Genomic DNA, 23,279 nt, shown 5'->3' with positions numbered 1-23,279 from the left:
GGTCATTAGTAACTGTTTTATTTGTGTTTTTTGTAATAAGTTGCTATTTTGCAAAGCCTTTGTCATGCACAAAGCAGACCTTCCAATCAGTGCCTATTGTTTTCCACAGAATTACACTTGTGGCAAATGAATAACTGTACAAAGAGGTGATGATGCAACCAAAGTCTTTAGAATTCCATCCATACAGCAGTATGAATTAATATGAAAGTACTAAAGCATAACTACATATACTGTAGTTCTACCATCTAGTACTTGCATGCTAATACGGCTACAGGGCTTCCACTGGTAGCTGAGTTACATTTTTTTTTTGCATTTGAAGAAAAAGAAATGTTAAAGTAGTTAGATATAATTTAAAAAAAACTTGCAAATTTTTTGTTTTTAAAAATGTGTAATGTTACACTGCTACTTTTGCTTTACAGATATAATACCCGGCGTAATACATGTTCATAAATATAACCTTTCCATGAGTATCTTATCATTTAATAACCTCCGCCTCATTAACTTATATCTCCTAGACCGCTAGCAGCTGAAGTGTGTTGATCTTAGTGGGTCTAATGCTAACACCCCCATGTGCTTTGGTCCATTAATGATATCTACCCTGTCTTAAGGTAGACCGAGAGATGCGTTTAATTTCCCTGATGATTTACTCCCTCGATACGACTTAGCGGAAATGCACTGAAATATCTCGGCCCATTCAGACTATGGGAACTTCATGCACCACTCATAAAGAAATGTGGTATAAAGAAGCATTGTATATAGCAAGCAGGTGTACACACTTACAAACTAAGTATGGTGTAAAGAAACATGGTATGGAGAAACTAGTTTAGGATAGGTCAGTTGACATATCCCCCCATAGTAGTAAAAGTAGTAATGATAGTAGTAGTAGAAGTAGTAGTAGTATCAGTTCATGCTCTCGATATGCCTCGTCTAGAATAGTGTTTTCATGTGATACATCATTCACATGAGAAGTGCAATCAGATTCTTTATTGAGTTTTTCTTTGAAATGATACTCAATTCTGTACTATACACAAAGTTCCATTTATATGATTTTTCATACTATAGAACAAATGTTCACATTAGGAGTAAATTTAGTTTTGAAATGATGCTCACTTTGAACTTTGTTTAAAAGATGTTCAAACTAAAAAAGATATCTAGAGTAGGCTTGCGGTTGCGAGAGAGAGGATTGGTAAGTCCTGAAAAAGGACTCTCAATAATTTTTCTTTCTTGAGTGTGGTAGTCCTAAAAAAATATCATTACTTATTGTGGAGCTATTGTTTTGTTTTGTTTTTGTGTACAATGAATTTTGGTAGTGCGAATGGGGTCCATTGAGCTACCAGCGGAATGCATCATAAACACACAGAGATGATCATGATTACTTTATCAATAATTAAACCAGATTCATCATGAAAACTAATAATGGTTAGTAGCTAGCACACTAAGGAGAACATGGGAAAGATGGGAACATACAGCAATAATGCAGCAATGAATGATTCAGTGGTTTTCTTGATGAGATTTAAAAATAAAAATCATTACAGACTAAAAAATTATTACTGACGTGAATTAAGCAGGAGGTTGAGGGGGCGGGAAGTAATATAAAACATTGAATGTTAAATTTTCCTAATGAAGCTACTGGAACTAATATATTTTTCATAATAACTACTGCTTCTATTTCCCTTACTTTTTCTCAAGTCGTTTGGAGGTGCATACACAATTTGATATCATAAAATAATGTTCACTATATGGGACAGAATTGCATTATTACTATTCTGACTACTTCTACAACAGAAAAACAACAACTACTACTACTACTACTATTACTACTATTACTACTACTTCTACTACTACTACTACTACTACTACTACTACTACTATTACTACTACTACTACTTCTACTACTACTACTACTACTACTACTACTACTACTACTACTACTATTACTACTACTACTACTGCTACTTTTAATTTCTACTTCTACTACTACTACTTCTACTACTATTACTTCTACTACTTCTACTACTACTACTACTACTACTACTACTACTACTACTACTACTACTATTACTTCTACTACTACTACTACTACTACTACTACTACTACTACTTCTACTTCTACTACTACCACCACCACCACCACTACTACTACTACTATTACTTCTACTACTACTACTACTACTACTACTACTACTACTACTTCTACTTCTACTACTACTACTACTACTACCACCGCCACCTTCATCACCACCACCACTAGTACTGCTACAGTTAATTCTTTAAGTAAGAGTACTTCTATACTACACCTATACCTCTGATAGTTTTATACTTTTATTGCTTTGTTGATTTTATTCTCAGTTATATTTTCTTTGAATATCTTTAAATGATAATGTATATTTGTAGTTTTGGTGTTATTTGTAAAGTTATAATTGATTCTTGGTGCATTTAAAATGTTTGCTTTATTCATACTGCAGATTACTCTAAATGTCCCATTTGATTGATATTTTTTCAGGGGTGTGCGTTTTCTTCAAATTCTTCGTATGTTGCACATAGACAGACAAGGAGGAACATGGAGACTTCTTGGTTCAGTAGTATTTATTCATCGGCAGGTAAGGGACTTACATCTCCTTAATGTCCATATAAGTCATGCTAAATCACCACAGGAAATTGTCATAAGGAAAATTAGTTTTAACTTGGCAAATGAAGAAAAAAAATTATGTTAGATCAGCAGAGAAAAATTCCTCATAACTATATATATGTGCAAAAAAAATTTAAAAAATCATTGCACTTTTTGCAGAAACCATTTAATTATTCTCTAATGTACAATTCTCAACTGTAAAACCAGTAACCTAGCATGTTGTTCTGCAAGAAGACCTTCATAATTGAATATAATAGTGATGCAAGGATGTGAGATGCCAAATTTCATGCTTTAAAATTAATGTGTGGTGATTGTTTACACTTCTGGTGGTACAGAAATTGTTGCTATATTTTTATTTATTTTCTTTGTTTCTTTCAGGAGCTGATAACCACATTATACATTGGCTTCCTGGGGCTCATATTTACCTCTTATTTTGTATATCTTGCTGAGAAGGATCATATAGATGCTAAGGGCATTTGTCAATTTGAGACTTATGCTGATGCTCTATGGTGGGGTGTGGTAAGAAATATTATCATTTCATTAATGACTTATTGAACCATTTGGAAAGAGTGCTATACTTTTAACCACCTTTCCATGTATTGAATTTACATTGATTAATGTCAGACATACCTATTTCCATTAATTTCAACATTCTGAATGCCATTGCTACTCCTTTCCATGTATGAATATACATTTAACAACTAAATTATCTATATCCTTACCAAGTCTTGTAATATATGTGAATAATGATTTGTCCCAATTTATGTTTGTTAAGAATGTGACAACAAAGGCTCTAATTCAGCCAGTCCACCTTTCATTCTTGAGTGACAAAAATACACAAATATATGAAATATACAAGGATATGAATAATTTAGTTGTTAACTGTACATGTACATAAGTGCATTTAGCCATTTAGAATTGATCTCTTCCCTGGTGCCTTCAACTGATTCATTGAGGCTGTTCACACCGCAATCAGATAGCGCGGTCTATCGTAGCACCCCCTTTTTTCTAGTGCGTGCTAGACCGCGCTATCTCTCGTGGACCACCCCCAAGAGGTGCTCCAGTGGCACGCCGTTTTGGCTCGCCGTGGCTCGCTGTTGGGCGGACCGAAACGACGTTGTACCTTCCAAACCGCAGAGAAAGCGCGATCTAGCGCGCGCTATCTCTGCCGGTGTGAACAGCCTCACTGACTGACGGGTGTACACCCTGGGACTAATCACAAATTGATCAGAATTCTTGTTTCTCTGTTTACATGTTGAGAGCACCAGCCATCTGATCAAACAGTCTTTGAAACTGATAGATCACCGTTGTCTTGCCGTTAGGGACTCTCCATTTCCCTTTACCATCAAACATTTGTGCTTCTGGTGTTGTATATTGCTTTTCACTTTAAAGCAGTGTCGTCTCTAAGATCCATTCCCTCCCTGTTATTCTTCCCCTGTCTTTCCACTCTGCCTCCCTCTGTTTATTTTCTCTTGCACTCACTCACTCACTCTTTGTGACTCATGTTGTGCTGGGTCTTTTCTACCCCTGTTTCTTGTTCTTTCTCTCTCTCTCTTTCCCTCCAATCCCATGAAATATATTTCACTTTTCAGCTTAGTTATACTTTTTGCTGATATCCTTTTTTGCCCTCTTTCTATTCCTCCATATGTGTTGTCTCTCACACTGTTTTGAACTCATATCTTCCCCCTTATTTGTAAAGCGCTTAGAGACATTTGTATTAAGCGCTATATAAAAATTAATTATTATTATTATTATTCCTCTCCTTTGCCCTTCCCTCTCATATGCCATCTCTGTTTCTCACTCCTATGCTTATTTCCCACTTTCCCCCTGTCAATTGCTTTTTTCACTTCAATGCATATTTCTCCCCTTTGTACTACACTCTGTTATCCCCTCTCTCTTTCTCTATCTTTCTATTTATCCTCTGTTTCTCCATGTTTTGTGTCCCTCAGCATAAGTTATAAATATTTCATATATATTTTCCTCAGTCCCATCTTTTTCTGCCTGTCTTTCTTTCTTTTTCTTTCTTAGCATACCCCTCCCTCTCTCTTTCTCTCTCTCTCTCTCTCTATATATGTATATATCTCTCACCTTATTTAACTATGGCTTAGCCCACAAAGATGTTTTCTGCTCTTCAATCAATGTATACTTGTAGCAAGAACCTTGTAATACCCCTCATAGAACACCAAGTCCTGCAGTTGCAACAGAATTTGAACCTCAAACCCCTTGTCTCAGAATAAATAAATTTTGTTTGTTTTCAAAACTGGTTTACCATATCAACTATCTCTTTTGTCCTATTCTCCAAAGCCTTAATCCACTCATGAGCCTCTCGACTTGTAGAACAGTAAGACACTAAGTCACAATGGAATCTGAATGCTAAACATTGTCTTCAAATCACTTGATTTTGTTTGTTTTTAAAACAGGTAACTGTGACAACCATTGGCTATGGAGACAAAGTGCCCAATACCTGGTTGGGCAAGATGATAGCTTCCTGTTTCTCAATATTTGCAATATCTTTCTTCGCTTTACCGGCGGTGAGTATTGTATACCTGCAATATCTTTCTTCGCTTTACCGGCGGTGAGTACTGTATTCCTGCAATATCTTACCGGCGGTGAGTACTGTATACCTGCAATATCTATCTTCGCTTTACCGGCGGTGAGTACTGTATACCTGCAATATCTTACCGGCGGTGAGTACTGTATACCTGCAATATCTTACCGGCGGTGAGTACTGTTTACTTGCAATATCTTACCGGCGGTGAGTACTGTATACCTGCAATATCTTACCGGTGGTGAGTACTGTATACCTGCAATATCTTACCGGCGGTGAGTACTGTATACCTGCAATATCTTACCGGCGGTGAGTACTGTATACCTGCAATATCTTACCGGCGGTGAGTACTGTATACCTGCAATATCTTACCGGCGGTGAGTACTGTATACCTGCAATATCTTACCGGTGGTGAGTACTGTATACCTGCAATATCTTACCGGCGGTGATTACTGTATACCTGCAATATCTTACCGGCGGTGAGTACTGTATACCTGCAATATCTTACGGCGGTGAGTACTGTATACCTGCAATATCTTACCGGCGGTGAGTACTGTATACCTGCAATATCTTACCGGCGGTGAGTACTGTATACCTTAAGCTTAATATCTTAAGCAGAGCAGGGCCCTGTTTCATGGAACTTGTTATGAATAACATGCTGCAATAACTGTTTTATAAGCTCCTCAAATAACTGCATTAGATTGTGAGCTGTGTTGTCATTGAAATTTGAAATTTGTTAATGATAGCAAGTTTTATGAAACAGGTATGTATCAGGTTTGTATTGTCCCAAATACCTGTGATTAAGTTATAACTCGGTATTCTTATGATTGACATTTTGCAATGGTGATAATGAGATGACAGTACAGATACCATGTCAGTGTGTGTATGGCAGCCACTATGGCTGTAAGAAGACAATAAATAGAGAAAGAGACAGAGAGAGAGAGAGGGAGAGATTGGGGGTAATGAGAGAGATAGAAAGAAGGAGAGATAGGGAGAGAGAGGGGGATAATGAGAGAGAGAGAGAAAGAGAAAGAGAGAGAGAGGGGGGGGGGGGGGTAATGATGATGATTGGAGGAGGAAGCGGGCATGATATGCTGCAGAATAAGAAGAAACAAAAGATTGAGAAAGAAGAAAGAGGACAAGATCATGATCTATCTATGTTAGATGTGGATATACTCAGACTGGTGACTGTTCTTATTATGCTGATTAATGTTAGAGGGAAAAGATTATCCGTAGATACAAATTGTTGGTTTATTCATCCTGTAATGATTAGAATATCAACTTACATAATACCACAAGGCTGTTTTATACCATGTATCCCTTAAAGCCTATCTGCACTAGTTTGGTCAGGAGGGATTAGACCTCCCCGCATGGTCACTGACAGGTGGATATCTCATCAAATCAGCTCTCAACTAACATGGGACCATGGGGGACCAACGGTCACCGCTATATACTATATAGAGGGCGCAAGTAGCTATAAGTAGTGCAGTGGGGCTTTAAAGGGACTCAGTAACATAGTTCAGATGAGAGATTCCTAAATTCTCCCAACCTTATTATCATGATTAAATTAAATTTTAGGTGACTGTAAATCATCACATGAATTGGCTTCATATACCATTCCAAACATTTGGGTTTTGAAAAAAAAAAATTAAGAGCCTGTTTTATGTCTTAATAATAATTCAAAAATTGGTTGGGAGAATTTACTGTTAGAGGGAGTTATATATTGCTGCTGTCAAAGAAAACCATGAATATATTTGTGATTTGAGCATATTTCAGGATTTTGTGCATGTTAGAGGGTTAGTACAGTAGAAGGAATATGATAAGTAACATTTCATACAAAAATTAGGCAGTTTTTTTCATCAACTTTCAACAATGTGACCGAATCACTTAAAGGGTTGTATGCCACGGTTTACCGTTGTGTTTTTGTTTTGTTTACTTAATGAAATGCAAGTTGGGATTCAAAGAGTACTTGCGCACAACAAAGCTACGTGTTATAACAAAGATGTAAACAAATTAAAATACAGTGTGCTTAAGTAACCTTTAAAAATAAACCTGGGGTAAACCGTAGCAGTAATCTGCAGCATATTGTGAACAGGCCTATACGTGGCCATTATAGGTGCTTAAATTTTTTTTTTTGAATCGCCCTTTGCAACCGACCCAAAAATCTATGGTCGGCTTTTAAAAAATGTTTATTTTTTAAAACTGTTTTTTAGAGAAAAAAGTGTATTAGAGCATTCAAATCTGAGAAATGTCAGCCGAAAGAGGGAGAGAAAAAAGAAAAAAAAAATTCTGACCGACCGACTGACCCATGTTTTGGCACCTAAAGGGCAAGACAACATCTTTTGTTTGCTAAGCATTATAGAAAGGTTTAAATATATTTTTCATAAATCCAAGCTTTGTGGGAAAACCACAACAGCTACAGTATACCTGATTTCCTAGAATACCAAACATTATGAATTCTCATTTGAAGCTCATTAGGGCTAATGAGGAGAGCATGTCTGTATTATTGCCACCTGTGTATAGGGACCATGCTTTCTGCTTCTCTTAGGTGGTCATTATAGAAAGGTTTAAATGCATGACAATTGACCATACTTTTCAGTAATTGAAGTCATGGGCTATAACTGTAAAAGCTCCAATCTAGTAATGCGTCACATTTCTTCCCATTAGCGCATTGTACAAGAGGTTTTGCAGGATGATATAATGAGTTTACATTCTATCCTGATCAGTGCTAATACGAGTTGCTAGGAACTGCAAGATGAGGCGTGAAGTATGTATCCAAAAGGTACACAGATTAATGTGTTTACCTGAATCTCATTTTCTCTGCCAATTGGTAGTGTCTAGCTGCCTTCGAGTGGGAATAGTACATCAAATGATCATGATGTAAATGTAGGCCTATCACGTGAGGCATTTATAGATAATAGTATTGATTCCAGGAATTCCTGAGTCCTTGATCCATGACATTTGAAAATACACCATTAAAAGAATCCTTGGAGTTAGTGATGAAGAACTATATAAAGAGCTCTTATTGAAATACAATCAAAGGGATGTTATTACAAAAGATAAATGCATAATGTTAGTCTGCAGTTATAGATGTTGTTTTCTGAACTCGTCTGTATTATGCGCTATACAAGAACTGAACTATTATTATTATTATTACTTAACCATCGTGCTTGTCATCAGTTGGCCTTTATTCCTTTACAAAGATTAAAGGGGAAGTCCACTCTGATGTTAAGTTGCATCTAATAAAAGCAGAACAAATAGAGAAACAAATAAGTGAAAGTTTGAGCATAAGCAGACGACATCCTGTAACTAAAGAACATATTTTCAGTGTAATTATTTCTCAATTATAAGGGATTGATTGATTTTAAACATTAAAGTATTTCAGACCATTTTAAAAGGGAAGTGATGCTGATGATTATAAGTATAATATTTTGCTTAGAAATATTCAGGGCGAGGATAAATGATTGATTAAAGAAACCACCAATTTTCAGCTTCTACTAAAAGCAACTTAATATCAGGGTGGTCTTTTCTTTTAAGGAAGGTGTTCCTCAATTAGTGCAGGCCTGATATTTGTTGACTAGTCCATGCCAGATAACATGCGAGTGGTGATCGAGGTTGTTCTGAGATGCAAGAATTGTTCCATATTATATACAAACTGAATCCCTAACATCAACCATGGACCAAACTCTATACCTAACTCTAATTCAATCCCTAAACCCTATCCTAAGTCTTACCATAACCCAAACACTACACCTTACCCCTAACCCTTTTACCATAAAACGCAATTACATCTATAAGCTCAATCCTATACCTTAAATGGATGGAATCAAGCTTGGCACAATCATCACCGAAGCAGACGTTGGAGCACCACTGCAACATTTTCCAATACTGTTTTTTTTTCATCTGTACCTGTACCCTATACTTATCCAGAAACTCACCCTTGAATCTAATTTCAACCCTAAATTTGCACCTTCATGTAGATTAATGTCTTTAACAATCTAAGCACCTGTCATGTGAGTCAATGCCGGAGCACTGCTGAGGCGTTGATGTGATTTTCCAAAACTGCCTTTTCTCATCTATACCTTCACCAAACCTTACCCAAATCCAACCTAACACCCAAGTTCGCTCCCAACACTAAACCAACTTGTCCATCATTGACCAGTCAAATTTGGAACAATATTGTCAGATCACCCTATTGCAATATGACTGTAACAACTCAATAAGGCCTTTGATTGATCCTAAATCTATTTGGGAGATATCAGATTGCAATCCAAAGGCTCTTTGACCCCACTGCAGGCTGAACATGCATGATAATAGTCTGTAATAGTGTGGAAATGAGAGTGATCTGAGTAACAATCGAAGGCCAAGCTTTGATTGATAGAGCAATCTGCCTAACTAATCACGCTAGGATGGCCGTGCCACAGGGCCACGGTGTATCGCAGCACCCATCTTAATCACTAGTAATGAAATGGACAATGCCAAAGATCTTCACAAATTGGCAATGAAAATGGCTACCACCCTGACCTGTATTCAATGTAGTCTTCTTCCTAAGAGTTTTCATAATACTTACTTGATTTATTTTAAAATCTTATAAAGTTATAAAGTTTATGATTGTACTCCATCAATTGCAAATTGGTATTTCTGTGATCTATTTGTTTTAGCCCCTCGACCATTTGCTTTGTGTCCTGATTTTTGTATATATAATAAATTTGACTCTTTTTTTTGTGAAGGAATAGATGTATTTCACAACAGGATTGCACATAAACATGCATAAAATTATGTCCAGGTTTTATGTATGAATAATGTTTTCTTAAAAGAAAATAGAGCTGTTTAAATGGATAAGGTGCTAAAATAATTACAGGGTTGCCAATTTAGATCTCATAAAAGACAAATTCAAAAACTCAGAAGCCATTCTTATTAATGCTTGCATATTTACCAAATCATCCTCATTACAGGTAATCCATCAGAACTTGAACACATGCAGAAAACTTAATCCTCAGATTTGCCTTATATATACATCCAATGTATTATATACAACTAGCCAATTCTACTATAGATCTGTGTTTCTCTTCAAATTTGTGTATATTTGCTGTTTAATCCTCCATCAGTGGAAAGCTAACACAGGGAGAATACATAAACTTTATCATTTTTTCCCTAAAATAATATTCTATACCATTTGTCTCTGTAATTGTTCACAATAAATAAATTAAAAACAAAAAATAAAATGGTAGCATCTGTGATGTTGATTATGGCAATAACAATTATAATAATAATGATAATAATAATGACGATGATGATGATTATAATAATAATGATACAAATAATAATATTATTATTATTAACAAATAACAATAATACTATTTCATCATTTCTTTCCACTCTGAATGTGTGTTTGCCTTTAAATGTCTGCATATTTGCGTTATCGTCCTCTCATTGAGGAAAGACACAGAGAGAATTTCTTAATCACCATGCTGTACCATTCCATGTGTTAGCAGAAGCTCTCTCTATAATTAATTGTGGGGAGGTTTTCAATCGTATGATGTCAGACGGAGATTGACGTCATATCTCACCACCAGAGTGATGATGTCATACCAAGCCAAGGACGGTCGGCCATTAGCGCTGCTTCCTTGCTGCTGTTATTATCGCATACAGTGAACATGTGCCTTTGCAAATACAGCCTTCTGAATGAGAGCTAGAAGGGCTATCATTTACGCAGAGTTAATATCTTTCTGGCTCTTAAGTAGGGATGATGTCATATCTAGGTGGGAGGCTAGCTATTACCGCTGGGTGTTTATTGCTATTATTATAGGCGTTGTCATCCTTGTGTAAATACAGCCATCTTAGGTATTGTCTGCTAGCTGAGAGTCAGAAGGGCGTTAATACAGATTCAATGCTCTTCTGACTCTCAGCAGAGGGATGACGTCATACCAAGGCAAGGAAGCCTGCATCCTGCCTTTAAAGATAAAGACCAGTTATGGTCATGTGATTGCATTGTGAAAGAAACGTGGAATCGATCAGAAAAGGTTGATCATCTAGCATATAAGTATTGGTGTGTACTGCAAGGTTCTGGAATCATCAAAATGATAAGAAATTTGGCCCAGTCTTCGTAAAGTTACAAGAACTGTACACAGAAAGATGTATATGGGACGTGCGTTTATCTCTCACAGTCCAATGGATAAACTAATTTACCAAATATATCAATTAGTAGGCGGTTTCCCGGCAAATTTTTATCATCATGTATTAGTCAAAACATATTCTTTCACATGATTGATAATAAAGAGCTTTCTTTACATTTTTTTTAATTGGGGCGTTTCCAATACTGGTCTTTACCTTTAAGATGGTATCATCCAAATGCAGCCATTTTCTCCAGGCCTGTTAAACAGGAGGTATATATAGAGATCTAGCTAGGGAAGGTGATGAATAACTTGTTAATGTTCTGAAGATGGTTGTTTTACCTGATTGCTAAGAAAGCATGTATATGCTTGTTAACAAACAACCAGGGGATCGACAGCATTAAGTCCTCTCCAAGGGACTTGGTAATGAGGATTAATATCTTACAGAAGAGAAAATATAAATGTGGAGGAAATACATGTTGGGTACAGTAGTAGTAACCTATCAGGATAGAATCCTGTTAAAATGCCTTTATATTACAAATTACTAGAACACAATTGTGAATATACTATATGTCTTTCTGCAGTGCTCTTTACTGTTTGTGATTTTTCAACGATATTGGGTCATTTTTTGGTATAATTTTGACAAATGCAAAGCTTCACAATACATATCTATTCTTCCAAAATACATAATTAAAAAAAGGAGTAGTTTACCCTTTACATGTTTTGTTCATTATGTTGCTGTTATTAAAGGTGTCATGCATTTCCTTATCTAAATATAATTTGTAACCCTTGCAATGCTGTATGTAGTTTTTAGATGAAGCAACTAACATGAGAGAGAGAGAGAGAGAGTGGGGGAGGGGGGGGGGGCAGAACAAAAGTGATGAGAGGAAGGGTAAGAAAGAAAGAGAAAGAGAGATGAAAAACAGACAGACTAGAAGGAGAAAAAGATACAGAGAGAGAGAGAGAAGGGGAGAGAGAAAGATAGAGAGATGAGAGAGAGAGAGAGATGAGAGAGAGATGAGAGAGAGATGAGAGAGAGAGAGAGAGAGAGAGAGAGAGAGATGTCAAGGTAGAAGAGAGACATTTAGGAGAGATGTCACACGTAGTAAGCTCCTGTCTGGCACATAAGCCTAGAGGATCAAGGTATTTCTCAAGTAGCTGCTCAACTTTAATGGCCAGCTAGCCCACCCTACTCACTCATGTTGTTAAAGGGAAAGTCCACCCTGAAATTAAGTTAGTTTTAATAGGAGTAGAAAAATGAGAGAAACAAGTCAGTGAAAGTTTGAGCAAATTCCGATTAAAAATAAGGAAGTTAGGATTTTTGAAGTTGTGATCAATCAAACACAAATTGGCAACTCTATGACGTATCATGCGAGCTCAACTTCCATTTGCTCAGTACTAAAAAAATCTAAAATTTTCATTTTCCCTCAAGAAAAATTTCAACCATACATGCACCCTAAATATAATAATTGCAAATATGTTTCTATACTCCCCCTGCAAGGAACAAATATATATTCTGTCATCAATAACGAAGAAAACATGATTTTATGGAATATTATGCACAAAGCAAATGAAGGAGAGCTCGTATGATAAGTCACAGAGTTGCCAATTTGTATTTGATTGATCACAACTTCAATAATTCATAACTTTCTTATTTCATTCAGAATTTGCTCAAACTTTCACTCACCTGATTTTCTTATTATTCTGCCTCTATCGAAACAAACTTATTTTTGGGGTGGACTTTCCCTTTAACTCTTTGACTAGTGCATTATCTTGTTCCCATAGGGGAAGTCCACTCTGATATTGAGTTGGTATTTAAAAAGCAGAAAATGAGAGAATCAAATTAGTGAAAGTTTGAGCAAAAACCAATTACAAATAAGCAAGTTATGAATGTTTGAAGTTGCGATCATTGAAACACAAATTGGCAATGCTGTGACGTGTCTTGCGAGCTCCTCTCCAATTTGCTCTGTACAGAAAATATCTTAACCTTTCATTTTCTTAGTTATTGATGCCGGAATAGATTTGTTTCATACCAAGATTGTATTTTTAAAAAATTGCAATAATTATATTTAGGGTGAATTTATGATTTTAAATTTTCTTAAGGGAAAATATAAATTGTTGAAGTTTTTTTTTTGTCTTTAACAAAGAATAACAAGTAATGATTTGTGGTCTACTGCTCTTCGTGCTTCAATTTCACTCAAAGGTTTTGCCTAAAAAGACGACATGAGGTGTTTGGCATATTAAATACTTGACTCTCAAAGACGACTCACTTTGTAGTAGCCTGAGCCGAGTCATAAAGATTGAAGTGTTATTAATTAGCCTTCCACTCATATATCAAAGCAAGTGCAATAGTAATTATACACAAGTCATATTTCTGAGAAATAAATAAATGTAAAACTGAATATTTCAAATTGAGTGACATCTTACACCATGACTGTAAATTCATATGAACTATTGGATCTGCAAAATAATTAATTACACAATTTGACATTTTCTGTCATCGCAAATGTAGGTTAGGCTAATATCATGCTTTCATTTCAGTTTTATTCAGTCTTTAATGAAAGGTATTCCATTCCATACTTTTTAAACAGAGAAAGGGGAATTAGCTTGGAAAGGTATTCTTTGATGGAGGAGAAATTTTTTGGGAAAAATATTCTGTGTGACTCCAAAGAAGAGAGGACCTGGAGACACAAGGACAATGTGATTGTGACTAATTCATCATTATACCATTCTATGTTTCTTTCTATCTTATTACTGCAGGGTATTCTAGGTTCAGGGTTTGCTTTGAAGGTACAACACAAGCAGAGGCAAAAACATTTCAGTCGTCAAATTCCTGCAGCTGCTACCCTTATTCAGGTAAGTATCATTAAGACCCAAAGTCATGAATGATGTTCAAACTTTAAACCATGGTTTGAGCTACACTTTAAGACGAGGAAAAGATGTTTCTTTATAATATTGGAATTTTGTATTTCTTTCAACAAATGCTGATTGAACAATCCTCTGTAGAAAGAAAAACGCATTCATTTAAGTTGATTGCCTTAAAAGTTGCAGAGATTATTTGAGTTAGCTATTGTTCTATCGTTTTCTCTCGAATTTGTGGGTTTGATACCTGACACGTCACTGATGTCCTCTGGCAAGGCATTAATCTAAATTTACCACTCCATACCCAGGAGAGAAATGGGGACCTGGTAGGATGATGAAAGCCTTTGTGTTAGTAATTGCCATATGCCCTCATGGTGACCATATGGTAGGAATACTCCCCAGGGAGTGGAGATGGTGCACATTAATTGAATCCGATGACCAGGGAAATATATCTGTAAAGCGCTTAGAGACGGTATTTTGTATTAAGTGCTATTTTACTCCAGATTATTACTTAATATATGTATAATTATCGCAGTTGAACTTTTGGTGCCATATTCATACCTTCTGTAGAAAAAGATTATGTATCATCTATGGCCAATGATTCAATTAAGAAGAAAAATATGAACTGTAGGTGAACACAAAATTTAAGGAATAGACACCCAAAATTGGTTTGTTGATTTTGAAAAAATAAAGGTTTAATATAAGTTGATAAAGATTTTTGTTCACAGGTAAATGTGAGAAAGACTGAAGAGTAAAGCCTTTGGTTGATTTGTTTTGTGTGTTTGTCTTGGATGTAGTGTGCCTGGAGATTATATGCCTCAAATCAAGAGGGTTTCAAATCAGAAGCAACATGGAAAATCCACTTAGCGCCCTCTACGCCCAACCTGCAACAATCCGTGCCTAACCAACTATCAGGGGTGGTGAACTCAGTCAAACCTCACCTCGCATTGAAGCGACGTAAGAGCTCCAAGCTGAGCCTGAAGGAGGCCCTCCTACCAACGACGCTCCTGGAGCTGTGTGAGCAACCAGCAGCCAATCAAAATGCAGCTAATTCAAATACCTCACCACCAGCGGATAAGATATCTCCGTTGATGGGCGGGGTTGCTTGTAACTTGGCTGGGTCAGTGGCAGTGGCCGCAGCAGGAGCCGGTGGTGATATGGTGTGCTATATGGAAGAACCCACAGCAGGTATTAAAACACAGTGATTAGGCCCTTCACTTCAGTGCTCTACCAATTTAATCCTCCAAATAAAATGAGTTTTGAAAGAGAACCAGTATCCACATATTATAAAGTGTACTCCCATTTATTATATTTGAATGTCCAATTTAATAATAAAACAATTATCAAATCTAACTCATGTTTGAATGATTATATATGACAATTGCTAAAAAACAACTTACCATTGATCACATGATATAAATTAGATATTCTAAAATCATTTCATTTCAGCCTCCCTTCAAATATCGGTATTAATTCCACACAACTGAGCTTTTGTGAGAGGTTGGTGATTGCTTGAGCATAAATGTTAGTACTTTTGAGATACCCCCCCCCCCCTCCGAAAAAAGAAGAAATTTATATAAAAAAAAGTGTTCTTAATTCACAGTCCTCTTGATATTATTTGAAATGGATGGCTCCTAAATTATTTGGAATAACCAAAATGAGCACAAAAATTCAGACTAACCAGAAAATCTGTAACATTTTGTTTTGAAATTCCACAGGAAAGCCGAACAGGAAGAAAGCAGTTGAGTTGTCAGTATTGGACATCTCATAGAGAATGTTGAAAATGAAATACATTATTTATTTTGAATTTCTTTGAAAGAGCCGACTCAGTAATAGATTCAAATAACTTTAACTAGCACAATTTTTTGGAAAATCAAAGGATTAAATTACATGTAAATTCACAGTAACCTGACAATCTTTTTTGTTGTTCATCTTCTGTAGGAAACCCTAACAGAAAGAGAGCAGTGGAGCTATCGGTATCAGACAGCTCACAGAGAACAATGAGAATGGGAGATATTGTTTGCCTTGATCCTCATGATGAAAGTGATACTTACAGCCTTCCCTATGTGCCTGAAACAATAACCACGTGAGTGATCTGCCAAGGAAAGTGGGCCACTTTAAATTATTTACAGGAATTGAGTTGAGTTGACTAGCTACCAACCTAGCTGACCCAGTCAAACTCAAGTTGAGTGTTTGTTGAGTCATTACAAGTCTTCCAGTGGTGTTCTAGAGGCCTATAAGATGAGCTCAGTCCCGTGGTGTTCTAGAGTCATATAAGATGAGCTCAGTTCTGTGGTGTTCTAGAGTCCTATAAGATGCGCTAAGTCCTGTGGTGTTCTAGGGTCCTATAAGATGAGCTCAGTCCCATAGTGTTCTAGGGTCCTATAAGATGAGCTCAGTCCTGTGTTGTTCTAGAGTCCTATAAGATGAGCTCAGTCCCGTGGTGTTTTAGAGTCCTATAAGATGAGGTCAGTCCTGTCGTGTTTTAGAGTCCTATAAGATGCGCTAAGTCCTGTGGTGTTCTAGGGTCCTATAAGATGCACTCAGTCCCATAGTGTTCTAGGGTCCTATAAGATGAGCTCAGTCCTGTGTTGTTCTAGAGTCCTATAAGATGAGCTCAGTCCCGTGGTGTTCTAGAGTCCTATAAGATGAGGTCAGTCCTGTCGTGTTCTAAAGTCCTATAAGATGAGCTCAGTCCCGTGGTGTTCTAGGGTCCTATAAGATGAGCTCAGTCCCGTGGTGTTCTAGAGTCCTATAAGATGCACTCAGTCTCGTGGTGTTCTAAAGTCCTATAAGATGAGCTCAGTCCTGTGGTGTTCTAAAGTCCTATAAGATGAGCTCAGTCCCGTGGTGTTCTAGGGTCCTATAAGATGAGCTCAGTCCCAGGTGTTCTAGGGTCCTATAAGATGAGCTCAGTCCCCTGGTGTTCTAGAGTCCTATAAGATGAGCTCAGTCCCGTGGTGTTCTAGAGTCCTATAAGATGCACTCAGTCCCATGGTGTTCTAGAGTCCTATAAGATGAGCTCAGTCCCCAGGTGTTCTAGGGTCCTATAAGATGAACTCAGTCCCTGGTGTTCTAGAGTCCTATAAGATCAACTCAGTCCCCTGGTGTTCTAAGGTCCTATAAGATGAGCTCAGTCTCGTGGTGTTATAGGGTCCTATAAGATGAGCCAGTCCCGTGGTGTTCTAGAGTCCTATACGATGAGGTCAGTCCTGTCGTGTTTTAGAGTCCTATAAGATGAGCTCAGTCCCCTGGTGTTCTAGGGTCCTATAAGATGAGCTCAGTCCTGTGTTGTTCTAGAGTCCTATAAGATGAGCTCAGTCCCGTGGTGTTCTAGAGTCCTATAAGATGAGGTCAGTCCTGTCGTGTTTTAGAGTCCTATAAGATGAGCTCAGTCCCTGGTGTTCTAGGGTCCTATAAGATGAGCTCAGTCTCGTTATGTTCTAAAGTCCTATAAGATGAGCTCAGTCCCGTGGTGTTCTAGGGTCCTATAAGATGCGCTCAGTCCCGTGGTGTTCTAGGGTCCTATAAGATGAGCTCAGTCCCCTGGTGTTCTAGAGTCCTATAAGATGAGCTCAGTCCCGTGGTGTTCTAGAGTCCTATAAGATGCACTCAGTCCCATGGTGTTCTAGAGTCCTATAAGATGAGCTCAGTCCCATGGGGTTCTAGAGTCCTATAAGATGAGCTCAGTCTCGTGGTGTTATAGGGTCCTATAAGATGAGCCCAGTCCGTGGTGTTATAGGGTCCTATAAGATGAGCCCAGTCCCGTGGTGTTCTAGAGTCCCATAAGATGAGCTCAGTCCCGTGGTGTTCTAGAGTCCTATACGATGAGCCAAGTCCCATGGTGTTCTAGCATCCTATAAGATAAGCTCAGTCCTGTGGTGTAACGGAATCAACATGGGTTATGTCGCAGGTCAAGGGATGAGGTCCTGGAGTTGGACTTGAAACCTACACCAATGAGAACCCACATACTCCTATTTTCTGCAAGTTCTATGATCACCGTTGCTATTGACTATTTAAGTACAAGTCTATGTAAGCTCTATGCCTTCTGTCAGGGGTTTCAGGACTCACAAATAATGCTCGGCTTGAGGATTACCTTTCAAATCATAACCTGTATAAAGGGTTTCCTTCCACCGAATACAATGTCATGGTTGCGGTACCCGGTATTCAATGACACACCATACAGGCTCTCCCTTATCCTTACCTAGAACCTTGTTTCAAACCTCGTCAACTGCACAGATTCAACCATACATACATGTACACTCACCTTCACTCTGCCGCACCCAACTAAAATTCTTGTGATCTAAGAAAACATGACAAATATTTTCTTAGTTGCCTAGCTCTCTCAGGAATTAAATGGCCAAAGCACGAGTAAAATAAATAATTGAAATTCCCAATTTATTCTGACACCTTCAAAGGCAGTTGGTGTAATGACGTCATGAAAATGAATTTACATCTATGCCATATGTAGAAAATTCAATGCACACCATAAAAGCATGCAAGTTATGGTTTATCCTGGAAATTAATCATTCTGTTTTATTTCATTTCTCTCCTATTCCAGACTCACAGATGCCCATAAAAATGCAATTCGTGCAATAAGAAAAATTAGGTATTATGTTGCAAGAAGAAAATTCCAGGTAAGTCTAACTAATTCCTAATTTGTGTCCTTTTATCACAAACCCAAGCCAAGATATATTAACTGTTTATTATTTGATTTTTTTTATAAATCACATACAGTACATCTACACATTTATGTAGCTGACTGTTAAACATGGATATTGATTCATCCTAAATCTTTCAACGTTTGTTTGTGAGACATTGGCTGTGGTTCTTAATGAGATTCATACTTCAGTTTCATTCATGAATTTATGAAGAAAAATAAATAAATACAGTAGACGTAGAAAGAACAGAGAGTAGCAGCAAGAAAATATTATGTTAATTCTGGCAACTGTGATTTTCTCATATTATTGATATACAGTGCATCCTAGAAAAAACAAAACCGAGAATTATCAATGTGTTATCATAACTTAAACACAGTTATAATTATTAAGTGGCACATATTTGTAAAGCTTAGATCCTCCTCTTTCATTTGATGCAACTCATATGATGCATATTTCATGCATGAGTGATTGAAAACAATTTGAAAAAGGGTACCAAAAAGTCATTTGGCAAAGGGTATCTGAATTTCAAAGATAAAATCATATTTCTAGAAAGTTCATTTTCTGCCCTTTCATATGACACCTCAATCAGGAAAAATTAGCCAGGAATAACAAAGTTCTGTTTGTTTAAAGTATAATGCTGCATTTTCCATAATGTTATTAAATGAATCTGTTCCACTGGCTGTCTGGCCTAACATCGAAGAAGACGAAAGACTTCATGCATGGCTGATCGTCAACAAAACAGAGTTTGTTGTTTGTTGCTACGGCAGGCAGCCAGTGAAAACGAATTCCAAAGCCAAGAAAGAGTTGATCAAATTTCAAATTATTACTGTAATTTAAAATGAAAGGCATCGTTTAACAATGTTAAATCTGAGAAGCATGGCCGTACGTGTTATCAGTGTTTGTGATATGGTGTAATATTGAAGCCCTATATAACAAAATTGCGCTTCAAAATGATCATGAAGTGCCTCAAAAAAGTAAAAGTCTTTGAGTGACCGGTTTTACCATACTCATTTTCCCCAATAGACTGTAGTGTTATAAAAACTGTTAGGAAAACGCAAAATTTGATTTCGATTTCCAATCATAAATATTTTGATAATCAGACAGGCGATCTGCTTGTAAAAGTCATGTGATTCTGACCGACCTTAAAGTTCACATGACCAGTGATGGCCATGTCATTAATCCCATTTTCTTTCCTAATAGAATCTTTCTGTATTTTATTCTTCACAGCAAGCAAGGAAACCATATGATGTTCGTGATGTAATAGAGCAGTACTCAGCGGGCCATTTAAACATGATGGTCCGTATTAAAGAGCTTCAAAGAAGAATTGATACTACGCTAGGAAAACCTGCATCTATGCATTTAGGTAAGAAAATAAACTAAGGTGTATTTTACATATTTATAAATATATCCATTTATGCCTTCATCCCAAGATGCTACATATACATGTACATGTAGCTTCTCATATATTCATAGTTTTCCGAATTTTCTTTCTTATTTCTTACAAATGAAGTTTAATAGTCCTCTTTTAATTGTTTACTTCAAAATTTATATTTGTGTATTGTTTTTATTGAAAAAAAAGTTGCTTGATCAGTACCATATGTACATTGATAAAGAAAGAGGTATCACAAATTTATTTTTAAATGGTGTGAATTTCTCTGCACATTATGCAAATGTATGATGCACATTAGAAAGCAAAACACATTGTAATTGTATGGAGTATTGTCTGTCGACTACAGTATACCGTGTGAGTCAAAAAAAAGTTTACACCTAGAAAATTGCTATTTAAAAAAAAAATCATCTATGAACAGTAAATTGTTATACATCTCATGAATGAGTGTGTTATCCCAAATCATTTGGTACCATTTTTGTGTGGTATGTGTTCACGCTTGGATGAACAGGTGGCATTGTTTGCGAGAGTGCAAAAATCGACTTGCGCCAAAGTGATGCCTTCAGTATATATTATTATGTTGGGATTAGCGGAGTGAGAGAATGGATTGAATGTATCAAATGAAATGCATTGCATATGTTTTTTGCGAAGAGCAAAGTCACACACACCCACAAACACGCGCACAAATGTTTGTTGATATTTGATATTCGATATTTGATACGTGTGGCATGATTAATTTTGTTAGGGGTGTTATTTGGATCTGCAAAGACCGAATTAATACCCAAATCCCAATTGTTTTATTCAAACATCACATAGGCAACTTTGGCGCAATTCGATTTTTGCACTCTCGCAAACAATGTCTCCTGTTCATCCAAGCGTGAACACATACCACACAAAAATGGTACCAAATGATTTGGGATAAAACGCTCTTTCATAAGACATTATAACAGTTTAATGTTTATCAATGATTTTTTTAATAATTACGGTAGCAATTTTCCAGGTGTAAACTTTTTTTTGACTCGCACTGTAGAGCAAGTAGATCATTATTCAAATAAAGATTGTTTCTATATGTTTTTCTATAATACTGTTGACATTTGTCACCATATCAAGTCTGGTTTATTCTATTTTCCAATTTTAGAAATCATGTCATGAAATAATGTTCTTAATTGTATTATTCAGGAGACAGGAAGCGGCAAACGGTTGTTGCTAGAGTCGCAGTCGTTGAACAAAATGTGAGTTTTCACTTGGCCCTCTGCTAATGTAATATACTTTCACAAATATTCTTAAGTTTTTGTATTTTATTCTTTTGTCCCTTAATCATGCACAGGTGTTGCTAGAACATTCTGAATGAATGAATTTATTACTATTTCTGACACAACATATAAAAAACATATTAACATGGTAATAAGGAATCTATAATGGTATTGGGAGTATTTCACCACTTCTTAAAATTCACAAAGAGTACGATTTTATATCCGTAGCAACATGAATGAGCCAACTAATATGTAAATACGTGCAAGAAGTGCACATACGCAATGAAAGAAACAAACAATTTAAAAAAAAATACTTTTAGACAATATATACAGATTATATGAAAGCTTCAATATGGCACAGTACTGAAAGCTAGTCAATGAAATGTGAGGAGGTAGACCAAGTTCTGCAAGCAAACTTGCAAGACAAGAATCATCACAAGCAAAAGGGCTATTTAGATTTTGAACAGATAATGGTAAAAATTGTTTGTAAGATTTTCAAAATTATTGTTAAACAAAATGCAACTTACATGCTGAAAAGGGACATTGCTCTTTAGGCTCTACAATTTTAAATGACAGCACAGTAATGAACTCCCCAAAGAGAAATAGTGAGAAATTCCTGTTCAATAAAATGATACCGCTCTCAATTGTTTAAAAGCATCATCTTGATATTGTTGATGATGGGGATGATAAAGGTGATGGTAATGATCGATAGTGACAATAATGATGATATATATAATATATATATATATATATATATATATATATATATATATATATCAAATGTATACGGTGTCATCTTTCTAATAAAGAATCCTGCTTTTCCAACTGAATCAGTATTTAAACATCTCTTGAAAAAGGGAAGTTATCAGGAATCAATTGGAGTATTCTGTGCTTTAAAGTCAAAACAGTTATTTAATAAAACTTCTCTGTCCCTTTGTCATATGTTCTCAGATGCAATTGATGGACCGTAAGCTCGACAAGTGCATGCTACTTCTAAATATTCTGGTGGACCGAACCACACCCCAACCCGTGAGGAGACCAAAGCCTTCCAGCAAAACCACATCCTCATCCTCCTCATCGGAAGATGATGAAGAGGAAGATAGCTCTAGACAGGCTGCCAGTGGAAGTACTGATACGTAAAGGAAAACGCCTTTAGGATCACAAGCAGTGTCAATGCATTGTAGCCAGCCAGCCAGGTGAAGATCAGCTAGGCAACCTGACCAGGAGCAGATATTAGTTTAAATCCATATTAGGCTGCCGGGGGAGATCAGTGATAGGGCTATGCCTCGTATGTTGCCAGTGGAAAGGTGGGAACAAATATAAAGAGCTGTGCCCCATGAGATGCCAGCAGAAGTTCTTATATGAAGATAATCATGCCTTAAGCTCATCATTCAGAAAGAGCAGAGACTTGTAGAAAGCTTCTAACTATGGGCTCTGAGGGGATCATAAGATAGGTAGCCATTCACATCATCTTGTGCCACTAGTGAAAACACAGATAAGCAAAGAATCATGGTATGTGGGCTATCATTTGGGACAGAGATTTCATGAAATCCATGTATTATAGCTGCTCATAAAGTTGAAGATCACATAGGTATCCAGCCACACCTGATTGGGCCATTAATGAAAGCACCAATGTGTCAAGAATTATGCCTATGTAGCCACAGTTACAGATTTCAGCAACCGCAGAGATTTGTAGAAAGGCACTTTTTCTTTGCTGCTGGGAAAAGATCCAACTTGCAGTCAGCCACAATTTCTTGAGCAAAAAGCAGAAGCACAGATATGTACAGAATCCGCTGGAGGCCATAAGTGACTTGCCAGGGATCAAA

At 36.7% G+C, this 23,279-nt stretch overlaps 1 protein-coding gene across 1 annotated transcript in view; it reads left to right on the top strand.

Annotated features, from left to right (window-relative positions):
* The window catches only part of LOC115925094 (potassium voltage-gated channel subfamily KQT member 1-like), a 29,132-nt gene extending 6,505 nt beyond the window's left edge, over positions 1 to 22,627 (top strand). The window contains exons 4-13 of the mRNA XM_030988283.1: positions 2,504 to 2,600; positions 3,008 to 3,148; positions 5,050 to 5,160; positions 14,051 to 14,146; positions 14,950 to 15,340; positions 16,094 to 16,238; positions 18,714 to 18,789; positions 20,041 to 20,176; positions 21,380 to 21,432; positions 22,405 to 22,627. Coding sequence (XP_030844143.1) covers positions 2,504 to 2,600; positions 3,008 to 3,148; positions 5,050 to 5,160; positions 14,051 to 14,146; positions 14,950 to 15,340; positions 16,094 to 16,238; positions 18,714 to 18,789; positions 20,041 to 20,176; positions 21,380 to 21,432; positions 22,405 to 22,593 — 1,435 coding nt within the window. The 3' untranslated portion in view covers positions 22,594 to 22,627. The remainder of the gene's footprint in view (positions 1 to 2,503; positions 2,601 to 3,007; positions 3,149 to 5,049; positions 5,161 to 14,050; positions 14,147 to 14,949; positions 15,341 to 16,093; positions 16,239 to 18,713; positions 18,790 to 20,040; positions 20,177 to 21,379; positions 21,433 to 22,404) is intronic.
* Positions 22,628 to 23,279: the final 652 nt, after the last annotated feature.

This window comes from Strongylocentrotus purpuratus, unplaced genomic scaffold (genome assembly GCF_000002235.5).
Source record: "Strongylocentrotus purpuratus isolate Spur 01 unplaced genomic scaffold, Spur_5.0 spur5_scaffold_17, whole genome shotgun sequence".
In the NCBI taxonomy this organism is placed as follows: domain Eukaryota; kingdom Metazoa; phylum Echinodermata; class Echinoidea; order Camarodonta; family Strongylocentrotidae; genus Strongylocentrotus; species Strongylocentrotus purpuratus.
Note: the sequence above shows the minus strand (reverse complement) of the source record. Positions and strands in the feature narration are given on the sequence as shown.